The sequence below is a fragment of the Papio anubis genome, unplaced genomic scaffold (genome assembly GCF_008728515.1).
Source record: "Papio anubis isolate 15944 unplaced genomic scaffold, Panubis1.0 scaffold83, whole genome shotgun sequence".
NCBI lineage: Eukaryota > Metazoa > Chordata > Mammalia > Primates > Cercopithecidae > Papio > Papio anubis.
This window is the reverse complement of record NW_022168525.1, coordinates 195,519-210,835: the sequence shown is the minus strand read 5'-3', so window position 1 is coordinate 210,835 and position 15,317 is coordinate 195,519. Positions and strand designations below refer to the sequence as shown.

At 57.0% G+C, this 15,317-nt stretch overlaps 1 protein-coding gene across 37 annotated transcripts in view; it reads right to left on the bottom strand.

Moving 5' to 3' along the window:
* The window catches only part of ABLIM2 (actin binding LIM protein family member 2), a 193,986-nt gene that overhangs the window by 54,245 nt on the left and 124,424 nt on the right, over positions 1-15,317 (bottom strand). For 13 of the 37 annotated variants that reach the window (XM_031662645.1, XM_031662643.1, XM_031662644.1 and 10 more), the window contains 5 exons: positions 13,026-13,058; positions 10,023-10,143; positions 8,125-8,223; positions 642-743; positions 65-118 (listed from right to left, as the gene is read on the bottom strand). In XM_031662645.1, coding sequence (XP_031518505.1) covers positions 65-118; positions 642-743; positions 8,125-8,223; positions 10,023-10,143; positions 13,026-13,058 — 409 coding nt within the window. The remainder of the gene's footprint in view (positions 1-64; positions 119-641; positions 744-8,124; positions 8,224-10,022; positions 10,144-13,025; positions 13,059-15,317) is intronic. The other 24 variants (XM_031662663.1, XM_021938279.2, XM_021938281.2 and 21 more) reach the window with 5 other exon arrangements.

The window sequence follows — 15,317 nt, the reverse complement described above, 5'->3', positions numbered from 1 at the left end:
GAAGCAGATGGGTATTGACAGGCATGCGGGGCAAACCACAGCAGCGGGAGGAATCCAACCGTACCATGCTGTCTGTAGATAGGGGGTTTCCTATAGATGTTATCTTTTACGCCAGTGTCTGGGGAAGAAGAAAGAAGAAAAAAAAAAAAAAGGAGAGAACAGGAGGGTAAGCAGCAAGTTGTGATGGTTTCTGTTCTACAGCTTTTTGTAAGCAACAAGCACTCACCCAGATTTAGAATCACCAGGCAGGAACTGGCACCCAGCAAGCGACAGACACCCAGGCCCCAGATCAAGCCTCCCTGATTCCAGATGCCACCCCCATCTGCAGGGGATGGGGCAGCAGCCAGGAACCTTGTGGCCCCCCGGGAAGTGCAGCCAGCTCAGACAGCCCTTTTCCTTCACCCCATTCCCAGAGGACAAGCGCGTCTCCCTGCCGTTTGTGGGACTTTGGAAGAAACTCAAACGCACATCGGTTTGGGGTTGTGAAAACCCGTCTGATGGTTTTAAAGAATCTCAGTGTCTGGGGAGCAGTGGAGGAGCCTGGAGTGTTGTCTGGCACCTGCTGAGTAAGGCAAGCTGACAGTTTGGGTGTGGCCAGACGCTGGGTGTGAGGAGCCCAGCCGGTGTGTCCCGGAGCCTACCTGGGACGTGGAAGTGGCGAGGCGCCTGCTGGTAGGTGGAGGGGGGCGGCTTGCTGTCAGAGAGCACGGAGAGGCTGGGGGTGCTCCGGCCACTTTCACTGCCTCCAGACGGAAGGGCAAAGGCAGCAGATAGAAGGGGAAACGGGAAAGCAAAGTAGAATATTTCAAGCATGAAAAGCTTATTCGCAGCGAGCCCCATCTCTCCTGTCCGGTGGAGCAGCCCAGACCCCCTGCCCAGGGGAGGGAGTGTGGGCCTCATCCACATTCCCAGACTGTGTCCAAGGACTTGCTAATCCAACCCTCAGTTGAACTCTCTCCAGGGTTCCAAGGCAGAGGAGCGACACTGCTGCGGGCACACGGCTGGGCGGTGAACTCAGAACACCTTAGGGGGCTCACTCCATCTGCACCCCTGCGTCCTGGCTGGTGTTTGAATCCAGCCAACTGCAAATTCGCCAAAACAAAGGCCCCTCTTCCTAATTATCCTTGTATATAAACATGCTGTTTTCCTTGAGAATCTACAAATTAGCCATTCAGAATAGGATTAAAGCACTAAAATGATCAAAATTATCCTTAAAAGCCATTGAGTAAAATTTTTCCAGCTGCAGAAAAAAAGAATAGTATCCATCCATTACCACATTTTTTTTTTTTTTTTTTTTTTGGGGACAGGGTCTCGCTGTGTCACCCAGGCTGGAGTGCAGTGGCATGATCATGGCTCTGCAGGGTGCAGGTTCCACCTCCTGGGCTCAAGCTATCCTCCCACCTTGGCCTCCCAAGTCGCTGGGACCACAGGTGTGCGCCACCCACCGCGCCTGGCTAATTGTTTAAATTTTGTAAAGATGGGGTTTTGCCATGTTGCCCAGGCTGGTCTTGAACTCCTGGGCTCAAGCAATCTGCCCACCTCTACCTCCCAAGGTGCTGGGATTACAAGCGTGAGCCACCGTGCCCTGGCCACATTCTTAAATACAACTCGTTTTGGGCAGATTAAATGGAAAGCATCCTCTGACCTTGCTTCAATTGCTGAGATCACCTGGAACTATAATTGTGTTTTGTGAACAAGGTTGGATTATCAAGTCACGCATCCAGAGGGCTGAGGTGACCTGGGTAACGCCCCTCCCCCCACACCTGTTTGGGGAATGAGTTGACAGACAGATGCAGGGTATTGAACGCTCGTGATGAGAAGGTGTACGCTCGCTACAGAACACACTCCAAGGCCCCGTTCCTCCCGCCCGCCAGCCCCAGGAAACCCCCTCAGCACTAGGCAACCGGCTGCAAGAGAAAAGGCGCTCTTGACCTGAGAACGTTCCCTCAAGCTGCACAGCCTTTCAGAGCAGCAGGACCCTGCGGTGACACAGAAATGAAACAGAAACGGAACTTCTGCAGTGGGTGAGTGGTGTACTGGGCCTGGAGGTGGACTGGCCAGGAACCCCGCAGCGGACTCATGAGGAGGGCTCGACAGACGCCGACCCACAGGGGGCTCTTGCCTGGTGGTGGGCTGTGTGCAGCGGGAGGTCACCGAGGAGCAGGGTGGCTCCAGCTAGGCTGATGCCATAGAAGGGACTGTAGACTCTAACTTTGAGCATTTTCTCACGCCTGGGCATGGGTGCTGATTTTGCCTGTCAATGCTGATGGAGCATCAGATAACTGCTCTTCCCTTATCGACCTCCCTCCAGAACAGCATGGAAACTTCTAGAGCCTCAGTCGGCTCTACAGGTGCCCTTGCTGGCCGTGGCACCCTTGCTGGTCGGGTCATGCTCGTCAGGTTTCTCCACGGTGGACTCCTGCACCTCCCAGTGGCAGCAGGGGCCTCACAGCAGGGAGACCGGACTCAACGTGCCAGGAAAGGACACCGCGGGTCCCTCCTACCGACTACGGCTGTGCTAGACCCATCCCCAGCAGCAGCAAAACAGGGCGGGTTTTAAAAACTGCACCCATACGAACTCTGAACAGAGGAAGATGGTTCGCTTCCGGCACCGTCTCCAAGCTGCATGTGCTCTTGGCACAGTCCGTGGACCTGGGAGGCCTGGAAGGGCTTGTTTCTTCCCATCTGGAATCATGGCTCCTGATCTGTCTCGGCCCCCACTCAGTGGGCTGAGGATCTAACACATCACAGGGTACCTGTCCCTCCCCAGTTCCCCGCCACAGGGCAGCATCCTCTGAAGTTTCAAACCAGAGTCTGTGGACACATGTGCATGTCTATTTGAGGAGGGTCTGAAGACTCATCAGCTTTCATCAGATGTTTGGAGGGGCCTGAGGCTGCAGGGAAGCTGGGGACACAGCCATGGTGGCCCACCTCACTTCTGCCCCCCGGGGCCCTCTAACACCAGCCCAAGTCCTGCCGCCTCGGTCCCTCCCTCCCAGCACCCCACCCCTCGATGAGTGTCCTCTCCAGGGCTTCCCACCTGCCCAGACCCTTCCTGGGTCCAGGTTCAGGCTCTGCCTCCTCTGCTCAGCCTTCTGGAAGGACTCGGTCTACGAGGACCTCTCCCTCCTCTGCACTCATGCCTGCCTGCTCCCTGTGAGGCTTCGTTGGAACAAAATGCATTGCCAGCTTCTACCTGGAGCACTGTGCTGCCAGGCTCACATCCTAGGGGGCTTCTGATATGCTCCAGAGGGGGGTGTGTCAGCATCCTTTAACCTGGGATGGTCCCTGTTAGCAGAGGAGCAGCCTCAGCCCTTTTGAAAAGTCTTCCTTCTCCTCCTCTTCCTCCTCCATTTTTTCCTCCTCCTCCTCCTCCTCCTCCTCCTCTTCCTTCTCTACTTTTTCCTCTTCCTCCTCCTCCTCTCCTCTTCCATCTTTTTTTCAATTTCAGTAAATGTTTCATTTGGAACAGCTTCAGGTAGTCCAGGGGTCTCCCGTACCCTCCCCAGCCGGCATCCCTGCTGTCCTCTCTCCCAGCACTAGGGCATGCCCAGAGATTGGTGCCACCTGCATGCCACATAGGATTCGGGTTTCCCTGGGTGTCACCTGATGTTCTTCTGCTCCAGGATCCCACCCAGGAAACATGATGTTTTGCTGGCACGTCTCCCGAGGCTCTTCCCGGTTGCGACCTTTTGCAGACGTTCCTTGTGTTTGAGGACTCTGGCAGTTTTGAGGAGGGCTGCTGAGGGATTTTGCCTGATGTTTTCTCATGGAGATACTGGGCTTACGGGGTTGGGAAGGAAGCCCACGAGGTGAAGTGTCCTCACCACGTCCTCTCAAGGGCACCCGCTGTCAGCAGAGGGGATCACTGACCGCGGCGGCCTTGCTGACCGGGTCATGCTCGTCAGGATTCTCCAGGGTGGACTTGCTCCTTCTCTCCCCTCCCACATGGCGCTCTCGGGAAGGAGCCACTCTGTGCAGCCCACGCTTGTCCACACGTCAGGAGTGGGAGTGACAACCCCTCCTGGCGGACAAGGCATCTGCTCACGTTATTTGGAATTCCTCTGTGTGGGAGATCTCGCTTTCTCTCCATTTATTTGTTTACTCAACATTTACGTAGATCCGTGTGGACTGACTGCTCTTGCTATTATACTGTAGTTTACAATCCAATGCCACATCCTTCATCTTGGTGCTCCCAGTGGCCCAGCGTGTCCCTGGTGCTGGCTCAGCTGGTTCCTGTGGAGCCTCCTCCAGGTGACGCCGCAGAGAGGCCAGCTGGCGGCCATGGGCAGGCCGGGTAGGATGACGCCCATGCTGCAACGCACAGCCACATCCTGGGTCCTCAACCACAATCACCCTGAGGACGATGCTTCAGGGATGAGGCCCTTTTGCAGCTGAGGGAATAGCCGCTCAGCACGATGAAGAGGCACTTCCGGGGTCCGGGCAGTGGAGGGTGCGGGCCAGACCTGAGGCTCCATCCCAGGGCCCCTCCCTCCTTCCTTCTCAGGCCAGGGGTTCAGAGTGGGCCCACCGCTCAGCACATGGAGGTTGCCTGGCCAGCAGCCTCAGCAGCACCAACTCCCCTCCCAGCCTGCACCTGCCTGTCCCTGCTGCCAGCTCCTCCGCAGGGGACCCACCAGGGACTGAAATTCACACAAAAGTGCCCACAGCTGTTGCCAGCACCTCTCCGGAAGCTGGGTCTTGGTGGGAAGGTGTGCCGGGGGTGGGGCCCTGCCAGCATTCGGTGGGGGTGGGGCCAGGCCTTGCCTCGGGGAGCCGCCCCCCTACAGTGCTGTCCCGAGGGAAGTGTCCACTGAGAGGGGCCAGAGATGCCAGAGGAGCCCGTGGAGCAAACAGGAAGGGCTTTCCCAGAGGGCAGGCGACGCTGCGTGGTGTCCAGCTGACCCCACTGGAGCCCATGGCTGCAGAGGAGGACAGGCGCCTTCGTGTGGCCTCCGAGGTCGACCCAGGACCTGAGGGTGAACACACTTGTGAACAGAGCCCCGGGTAGAAGCCTGACCTTGGGCTCTGCTGGAAGGAGCTTTGAGGGCCACTTTGGGTTTTGGCCAGTGGTTTTTTTCTGAGCCTCAGTTCCCTCGGGAGTATGTTCTGGAAAGAGGGTGGGTGTTCCCAAGGTCACGGACAGCCAGGGGAGTTGAGTAGGGGCAGAGGATGGGGGTGCCAGGCACCCCCACACCAGACACCAGAAGGGAGGTCAGGCGGCTTTGTGTGATTTTTCTTTTTTCTTTTTTTTTTTTGTGAGATGTACTCTCACTCTGTTGCCCAGGCTGGAGTGCAGTGGCTCAGTCTCAGCTCACTGCAACCTCCGCCTCCTGGGTTCAAGCAATCCTCCCGCCTCAGACTCCCTAATAGCTGGGACTACAGGTGTGCCACCATGCCTGGCTATTTTTTTTTTTTTTTTAAATTTCTAGTAGAGATGTGGTTTCACCATGTTCGCCAGGCTGGTCTCGAACTCCTGACCTCAGGTGATCCACCCACCTTGGCCTTCCAAAGTGCTGGGATTACAGGTGTGAGCCACCGCGCCTGGCCTCGTGTGATTTCTGAATGAAGGGCACTGGCAGGCAATGTGGCCGGGGGAACCAGGGCAGAGATGGGCATCAAAGAGGCAAAAACCTGTCCCCAACCAGGGGAGGTCTCAAAGGGATGGTGCCTCTTGCCCCAGGAGATGCCCTTGGAGGGGCTGTGGCATAGACGGCTTTGGAGCCGCATTGTGGTGGTGGGGTGGGTAGGTGGGCAGCCTCCAAACTCTTCTGCTACAAGGCGTGGAAGGAAGGGGAGGGGCTGCCAGTCCTTGGCTTCTCTCCTTAGCTGTCTGGGGAGCTGAGGAGGGGGCTGCTCCCCAGGGGGCCTGTCCTGGGCCTTCCTCACCCTGAACTATAAGAATTAGACGGTGGACACTCAGGACGGGGCCGGGGGGGAGGGTCACCAGGGCCGGCTGTGGCTCTAGGCCCCACAGAGGCTGCTCACACGGGCTGCCTGGGAAGTGGGGTGAGCCTGCCCTCGGCTCTGGCCATGCCCCTCTCAGGGACCCACAGTTGGGACAGCCACACCAGAAGGAGGGCTGAAGGTAGGAGGAGAGCCAGGTGTCCAGGGCCTCCTGGCACAGAGCAACAGGAGCAGCAGTATCTCCTGGGGTGACCTGCTGTGACTCACCCAAATGGTTGGATTCACTCTGGGTTTTGGGAGTCCCCTCTGCCACACGACTGCCGTGGACCACACACAACAAAGGCCCTGCTGGCCATGCTTCTGCTCTGGGGAGGTGCCCTTTCTGGCTTTGCTTCTTTTGTTTGTTTGTTATTGTCTGAGACAGGGTCTTGCTCTGTTGCCCAGGCTGGCATGGAGTGGCACGATCATAGCTCACTGCGGCTTCACACTCCTGGGCTGGAGCAATCCTCCCATCTCAGTCTCCCAAGGAGTTGGGATTACAGGCATGCACCACCATGCCTGGCTTTTTTTTTTTTTTTTTTTCAGACAAGGAGTCTCACTAGGTTTCCCAGGCTGGTCTTAAACTCCTGGCCTCAAGTGATTCTCCTGCTTTGGCCTCTCAAAGCAGTGGGATTACAGGTATGAGCCATTGAACCCGGCTGAGGACTTTGCTTCTTCTCAAAGGAGTCAGATCATCCCAAAGCTGTAGGGACAGGTCCCCAGAAAAATGAGGACGGCCATGTCCATCAATGGCCAGGAACTCTCTTCTCAGTAGGCCATGGGGCCTGCCCAGAGCAATGATGATGAGGTACACAGAGAGGTGTGCAGGTCCGAATGAACCCCGTTTGGTGACCATCCAATGATGGAGGGTCCAGCTGCCTGCCCCACCTTCTCACTCCCCGTGGCCTGGGAGGTTTTTTCCAGAGACATGCCCCCTCAGCAGCTGCTCAGGATGGGGAATTATTGCATTGCTTGGGGAACTGGTGAGAACATCGTCGCTGCCTCCTCTAATGCTCTGAGTCTTTCTGTGGTGCGCTGGCCAGCTGGGGCTGTGTAACAAAATACCACAGCCTGCGTGGCTTAAACAACAGGCATATTTCCCCTCACAGCGCTACAGGCTGGACATCTCTGAGCCAGGTCTGGCAGAGCGTGGCTTCTCCTGAGACTGTTTTTCCTGGCTTGCAGACAGCACTGTGTCGGCAGCGGCCTTTTATTTCAGTGTGTGTGTCTGCAGTGGCCTTTTATCTGAGTGAGAGTGTCGGCAGTGGCCTTTTATCTGAGTGTGCGTGTCTGGAGTGGTCTTTTACCTGAGTGTGCGTGTCTGGAGTGGTCTTTTATCTGAGTGTGCGTGTCTGGAGTGGTCTTTTATCTGAGTGTGCGTGTTGGCAGTGGTCTTTCACCTGAGCGTGTGCGGAGAGGGAGCGAGCTCTGGCGTCTCTTCTCTTCTCATAAAGACATCAGTTCTGTGGGATCTGGGCCACCCCGAGGACCTCATTGAACTGATCACGTCTTTAAAGGGCCCCTCTACAGATATAGTCACGTCAGGGATTAGGGCTCCACCCTACGAGTGTGGGGGATGCATTTTTTAGTCCACAGCATACAGGAAAACATGAGCGTGGCTGTTTCCCTGCGGGCCCTGCATGTGGGTGCCCGTGCAGGGATGTGGGTGCCCGTGCAGGGATGTGGGTGGCTCATCCACTCCTGGAAGAGCTGAGAGTTGGAGCCACACTGGGTGTGAACCCTGCCCTGGGCCCCAGGAGCCTGGGGCTATGGAAGAGTCAGGGCCCTCTGCACAGCGCAGCTTCCACTCCTGAACACAAACCCTGAGAGCACCTGTGCCCCCGGCTGATGCATGAAATCAGAGGTGGTGACTTGGGTGAGGGTTCTGAAGACAAAGCCTGTGGGTGGGTGTGCGGGAACCCTGGTCCCCTCTTCCTGTAGCTTTCCAAGCCCCCTCTCTCTTCTGTTCCTTTATGTAACAAGGTACCTAAGTTTTCCTTCCAGGTACATTTGCACACGGACACACAGAGCCAGACGCACAAGACACACACAGTGAGGGGCACAGGGCATGAAACAGGGGCTCCGGTGAAGCCATGCGGCAGACATGGACAGCGAGCACATAGATGCCAGGCGTGGACACCCGTGAGCACCCACAGCCCACAGCACTGCGCGCCTTACCTCGGAAGTAGGGGATGTAATGATGTCTGAACACGGATGTAGGGCTTGGGTGTTGGGACAGGGAGAGGCAGCTACTGGTACCCACACTCACAGTACCAGCTACGGGGTAACAGAGAGCAAGTCAGAGTCAACCTGGGCTGGCTGGTGCAAAGCCACACATATTCCTCATCCCCACCCTGCTAGGAACACTGTTGCTTCCTCTCTCGAGGAATGCACACCTTTTTGCACCTGAAGGGGGTCACCAAACACGTTTTAGACCACTCTCCTCCAGGTACGGAGTGAGGAAACCGGACCTCAGAGGACCAGGCAGAGGCCCAGGCTGCTGCATAGGAGCCTTGGGCTGGGGTTCCCCGGGGGTGTTGGGTCCCCAGCCAGGCCTGTCGCTTAGCACTGGGGGTCTCCTGGGGATCAAGGACTCAGCTGGAGAGCAGTTCAGGGAGTGGTCTACCACCAGATATCCTCACCGGACTTGCCCAGCAAGATGCAAGCTTGGCTCTCGGGTTAGCCCGGGCCAAGTGCAGTCAACAAGCCCAGGCTGTCCTTGTGCTATGGCAGCTGAGCCAGCAAAGGGCCCTTAGGACGAGGAGCTCAATAAAGTTGACTGCCTTTAACTCACCTGCTCGCTCACTCACTCATTTCTTCACTCATTCATTCACTCAGTCATTCACTCACTCCCTTGCTTGCTCACTTACTCATTCAATCACTCATTCACTCACTCACTCATTCCCTTATTTGCTCACTCACTCATTCAATCACTTATTTACTCACTGACTCATTCACTCATTCATTCATTCACTCATCAATTCACTCATTCATTCACTTGCTCACTCACTCATTCAATCACTCATTCACTCACTCACTCATTCCCTTATTTGCTCACTCATTCAATCACTCATTCACTCACTGACTCATTCACTTGTTCACTCATTCATTCATTCACTTGCTCACTTATTCATTCACTCACTAATTCACTCATTCATGCACTCATTCACTCATTTACCACTCACTCACTCATGCACGCACTCCTTTACCCACTTTCTCAACATTTATTGAGCAGAATGTACCAGGCGCATTGCAAGGAGTCAATGGAAATAACTTTGCAAATGAATGAGTTTTGATTTTTCCACAAAGGCTGCAAAAATAAGAGCCATAGTCCATGGATGTATAAATGGAGCCATGCAGCAGCTGGCCAGGAAGGAAGCAGCTTGGAAAAATCCCTCAAAAGGCAGTGTCTGTGTGGAGCGTCCCTGTCGTGGCTTTGACACGCTCAGGGGGTTGAGGAGTTTCACAGCTACAGGGATTGATAACACAGCTGGGCGCCAGGCAGAGGATGAGGTGATACATGTGGAGAGGACCTGCCTCGGGGCTCCCTCCTGACTGGCGGGGGCCTCTCACCCATTCTCCCACGAGGACAGCTGTCACTGGGTGACCAACCTACCCACAGGTGAAATGTTAATGGGCTTAATTTTTCCACTACTGACTTTGTTTTCCCAGCTTGAGTCTTCTGAGACCCACATGAGTTTGCAGCCGGCCGACGTCTGCTCTCCTAACACATGTGCTGTCTTATCGTCCTGACATCTCTTGCCACCAAATCATTAGCTGGAATCGAAGTGCTCAGTGTGTGCTCCCCAGGACGTGTGCTCCACAGAGGGCTCCACCAAACCCGCAGGGCAGCCTCTGCAGCTCACCTCACCCCAAGGTACAAGGAGGTCCTTTTCTTTATGCCACTAAATGAACAGGTTCTAGCCACCCACCTGCTGACAATCCCACCCATTTCCATCATGTCTCCAGTTGCATAAGACAAAGGCCACTTATAAAAGAAAAACAACAACAACAACAACAACAACAACGAGAAAGACAGCATCCTGGGGGCTCAGAGGAACCAGGGGGCCAAGTACCTGGACGGCTGTAGTGCTGTGGTGACCGTGAAGTCGGGGTGTAGCGCCCGAGGCTGACCGACCCAGTGGAGCTTGGGCTGGAGGTCCGGCACTGCTTGTAGGACCGGTCATCCTGATCCCCCTGGGAGGGAAGATGTAGCTTGTGAACATCCAGGCTGGGAGCACTGCCCACCCCTTTCCACCCATCTCCCCACACCATTTGGTGTTTGCCCTCCTGACCCAGCGGATGACTCAACATGGCCCCATGTGGGAATCTCCTGCACCTGTCAGGGCAGGTCTGAAGAGCCAAGTGGGGCTGGTGTGGTGCAGACACAGTCCCCGCTGTGCCTGCTGGATCCTTGCCACAGGGTGTGGTACAGGGACCCACTGGCGAGGATCCCCCATCTTCCCCTGCTGCAGGTCGGGGCTCCAGCTTCATCCTCTAGGTCTCCTCCTGCCTGACCCTTGCCAGCGCCCAGCTCTTAGAACACAGTGTGAGAACCACAGAGACTCCCCCAGTCCTGAGGGGGGCTTCTCACGTGTGAACTGGGGTCTCTAACGGCCCTGGAGGCACATTTGGAGGTAGAAAGGTACTCCACCCCAGGCCGGGAAGCCCAGTTGAGTCAAACCCACAAGCAATGACATGGCAGACTTCATCCAAGCAGGAGCAGCTGTTTGCAGCAGGCAGAGCAGAAGGCAGGTGGCGTGGCGTGGCACCATGGCACGGGGGAGAGCAGGCTGCCCGGCCCACCACAGCTTGGCATGCTGGCCTGGGTCATTGCATGGCCCAGCCCAGTGTCCTGCTGCAGGGTGGATGCTGCTGTTTTGCCCTCAAGGCCAGCACTGTGATGAGCAAAGGAATTCCTGGTCCGGGCCCATGGCTCCCCTGGCCTGTCGGAGCATGTCTCCCACCCCAAGGTGTGCTGTCCCTAACACCTGCCTAGTGCGCCACCTCCATGTGCTCAGGCCAGCCCTCATGCTAGGTTCCTACCTGGGCTTCGCCCTGTACCCTTTGGCGACTGTCTAACCCCAGCCAGGGGCATACTCTCTCGGGCCGGCTAGTGCCCTGTCTCTCTACCCCGGGTGACCTCTGCACAGCCCTGTCCACCTTACAGGTGTCCTGGCTCCTTGTTCAGCCTGGACTCAGGGCTTGCCAGCTCCATGCAGGTTCAGCAGCTAGGCGCAAGTGGCCCATTGTGTGTTTGGCCGTCACATCCCTGGATCCAAGGGTTTGATGCCCAGCTGCTGCTGGTCATGTTCTTCCAGCAGAACAGCACCACCAAGGCCCACACTTGCCCTGTTCCTCTACCGTCCCCCAGCGCAGTGTCTATGGGGACAGGCTAAGGAGTCAAGCAGAGAAGCCAGGCAGGGGGCTCTGCAGAAGATTCCAGTTCTCCAAAGCTGTCAGGAGCTGGGGAGGAACTCAGCCTCAGACCACTCCTAAGGGCTGGACTGGGAATCCTGGCTGTGGACAGGGAAGGCAGGAAGCAGGCAAGTCCCGATGAGGGTGGCTGAGGTCCTGTGACCACAGTGACCACTTCTGGACCAGAAGCTTGCAGGCTGTGCATGGCTGTGCAGCTCCCACTGAGCAAGTGTGCGTGCTTTTGTGCCCCACTCTGGGGTACAGCCCGAGACAGGGACCTCTGCAGGGAGACCAGGCTCTTTCCAGGAGTGTGCTCTGGGTCAGGCAGACCCTTCACCTCATCTGGAAGGGGAGCTGACATCCCTCCCTCAGGGGTTCCCTGTGCAGGTAAATGAGGAGATGAAACGATGCCCGGCCCCAGGCCTGGGACATCAAAAGTCACTGTAGGAATCACTGCCCTAGGGATATAGCACCCAGGTACCACGGCCGTCACAGCTCCCGCGGGGCAGGCTGTCTGGAGCAGGAGGCTGGAGAGCCCAGTGGGTGAGCACAGGCTCTGAGTCACCCGCTGGGCTGAAATCCTCCCGCACCTCAGAGTGCGTGACCCTGGAAAGGTTATGTGACTTCCCTGTGCCTCCGTTTCTCTGCGGTAAACTGGGGAAAATCACAGAACTTGCCTCTGGGGGTCGTGATGGGGGATGAATAAATATAATTTTTTTTTTTTTTTTTTTGAGACAGAGTCTTGCTCTATCACCCAGGCTGGAATGCAGTGGTGTGATCTCATCTCACTGCAACCTCTGTCTCCTGGGTTTAAGCAATTCTCCTGGCTCAGCCTCCTAAGTAGCTGGGATTACAGGCACGTGTCACCACGCCTGGGTAATTTTTGTATTTTTAGTGGAGGCGGGGTTTCACTATGTTTTGGCCAGGCTGGTCTCGAACTCCTGACCTCAGGTGATCTGCTCACCTTGGCTTCCCAAAGTGCTGGGATTACAGGTGTGAGCCACCACGCCCAGCCTATAAAATGTTTACAGCGGCACCAAGCACAGGGGAAGAGCTCAGGGCACGGCCGCTGCCTGGGCTCTCTGTTCCTGGCTACCATGACACGTTTCTGCTGCGGCCACCTGTGCGGCCGCACAGACTGCAGTCTGATTGGCAGCTGTCTATGTCACTGATGAATTTTGAGAAACAGGAAAAAAAAAAAAAAAAAAAACTAGACCACTAACAGTAAAAGCTCTTTTGCAGAGAGACATGTCCAGTGTTTCTCCACGAGGACTGGGTGCTTCCCATACATCCCACGTGGAGAGGCAGGAGGCAGAAAGCGCTCCCAGGCTCAGCCAGGCTCAGCCAGGCTCAGCCAGGCTCCTGAATTGTCCCCTAAAGGAAGCCACAGCCCAGACCACGATCTGCTTAGGGGAGACCCGCGTCCCAGGCGGCCACATCGGCAGGGCTGGCAGACACACGGGGGAGGCATGCAGGTGCGGTGTGATCATAAAAATAACCAGCAGCCAGGAGGATGCCCCACATCACAAGGGCCGTGGCCCGGGGCCCTGTGGTGAAGAGCCACCAAGGAGGCCCTTCCCGGGGGTCAGCTGGGCGGTTATGTTTATAACCTGGGCGGCAGCGCCACGGCAAGCGGGGGCAGGCGAGAGGGTGGTGGTTACCTCGGTCGGCGTTGGCGAGAGCAACTGAGGGGACTGTGGACACAACACACAAAGTGGCCGTTAGTGCTGGTGCCAGGCAGAGAGGGAGAGAGCAGTTCCGTGACTGGCAGGCAACACGGGCGCAAACACCCACACAGAGCCCTGATCCTCCAGACAGGAAAAGAACTCTACCCAAGAGACACAAGACAGGGCTCCAGAACCTTCTCTTTGGAGAAACGTGGTTAATTCTTCCCAGAGAAAGAAGCCCCCGGGGAAACTGATTTCGTGCCAATGAGCCCAGAGCTTGTCTCCACCTGGCCACCCCCATGTCCCACTGTTCTCCACGAAGACGTATTTTCCCCAAAGGAAGACCCGGGCTCAGGGCACGGGCAGCAACATCCTGAGGGCCCATCGCCTCGGTTTTCCCTGGACAAGAGAGAAAAGGTGCGCAGCAGAGAGAGGGCGATCAGGAGCCTTTGGGTTGGAGCCGGCTCTGCCACAGGGGCCCTGGGGACCTAGACAGTAGGCTGACCCGTCTCCCCAGGCTGGCACCCCATCCACCACCACCTGCACGTATGTTCAGTGAGGGTCATGGAGGTAGGAGGGGCCCAGAAAGAGCACAGCCCTTGTGAGGTGAGCAAGCAGTGGGAAAAAGAATACCGTTCCCACAGCAGAGCGGGGAGGCACTCTGTTCACAGGAACCATGGTTATTACACAGCAATAACTCGAAGGCCTCTGGGAGGCTGCCACAGGCCCTGTGCCGCCCTGTGCCATGGGAGGTGGGAAGCTGAAGGCTATGGGTGAAATGATGGAATCGAGGGAGAACCCTCAGGCTGCTCCTGGCCATCGGCATAGAGGAAGCTCTGTATGGACACACCTGACCCAGGCACCCGGCCCTGCCCACCTGCTGAGGCAGGGCCCATGGGGTGGCACTTTATGGCTGAGAGCAGAAGCTCACACACAGGTGCCAGGGTTTAGCAGAGCGGGGAGGCCAACCCAGGTCTCCCCAGAGGGAGAGGGTGACTCCCAAGTCACAGCCCCTCCCTTCCTGCCCCTTGTCTGCTCTCTGGGGACAGGTCCTGGGGTCAGGATCATCCATGGTTCACACATGTCCTGCCATTTGAGGGACGCAGCCCCAGAGAGGCTGAAAGAAACCTCAGTGACAACAGCTAAGGGCCCATGTCCACTCGGGCCTGGAAGCTGTGTCCTGGTCACGCCATGAGACCCCTGGGAGCAGGACAGGGAGTGATACCAGCCCACTCCCAGACACATCGCCTCTGCATACGGCCCTTCATGGCCACAGAGCCCTCCCGCAGGGACACACGCACTCAAACCAGGAAAGGGTGTGCCCGATGCCCCAAGGTTGTCAGGAGTTGGAGGAGGAGCACGAGACCAACTCCTCCTCCTCCAGCACATCCTGTGGTCTTTGCAGGGAAGAAGGGACTGGATTTGGGTCTCAACCCTATGGCCAAGTTGCGAATCCTCTTGGACTGTCTTCCAGTGCCTGGTCCAGGTGCAGACCAGATGTTGGACCATAAAGCCCACACCCAGCCTGGGCAGGGTAGATGGGTACAGGTGGGTGCAGTGGGTGGGTACAGGTGAGTGCAGGTAGGTGGGTGTAAGTGGGCACAGGTAGGTGGGTGGTAGGTGGTGGTAGGTGGGTGCAGGTGGGTGGGTGGGTGGTGAGTGGTAGATGGGTACAGGTAGGTGGGTGGTAGGTGGTGGTAGGTGGGTGTAGGTGTGTGGTAGGTGGGTGGCAGGTGATGGTAGGTGGGTGCAAGTGGGTGGGAGGGTGGTAGGTGGGTGGTGGGTGGGTGCAGGTGGGTGTAGGTGGCTGGGCGGGTGGTAGGTGGGTGGTGGGTGGGTGCAGGTGGGTACAGGTAGATAGGTGCGTGTGGGTGGGTGCAGGTGGGTGGGTGGTAGGTGGGTACAGGTAGGTGGGTGGTAGGTGGGTGGGTGCAGGGGGGTGCAGGTAGGTGGGGGGTGGGTGCAGGGGGGTGCAAGTATGTAGGGGGTGGGTGCAGGTAGGTGGCTGGTAGGTGGGTGCAGAAAGGTGGGTGCAAGTATGTGGCTGGTAGGTGGGTGCAGGTGGGTGGGTGCATGTGGGTGCAGGTGGATGCGGGTCGGGATGCCCTCCCTCAGCTCCCCCCACTGGTCCCTCTCATTATCAGTGGGGTTTGTCACCCACATCCTCAAATTCTGTGATCCCCAGGGACAGAAGCAAGTCAGGAGGGCACCTGCCTGCCCTGAGCTCTTCTCACCCTCCCTGCACAGCCCTTGAGCTCGGCAGGTGCACCCAGCAGCCATGACTTT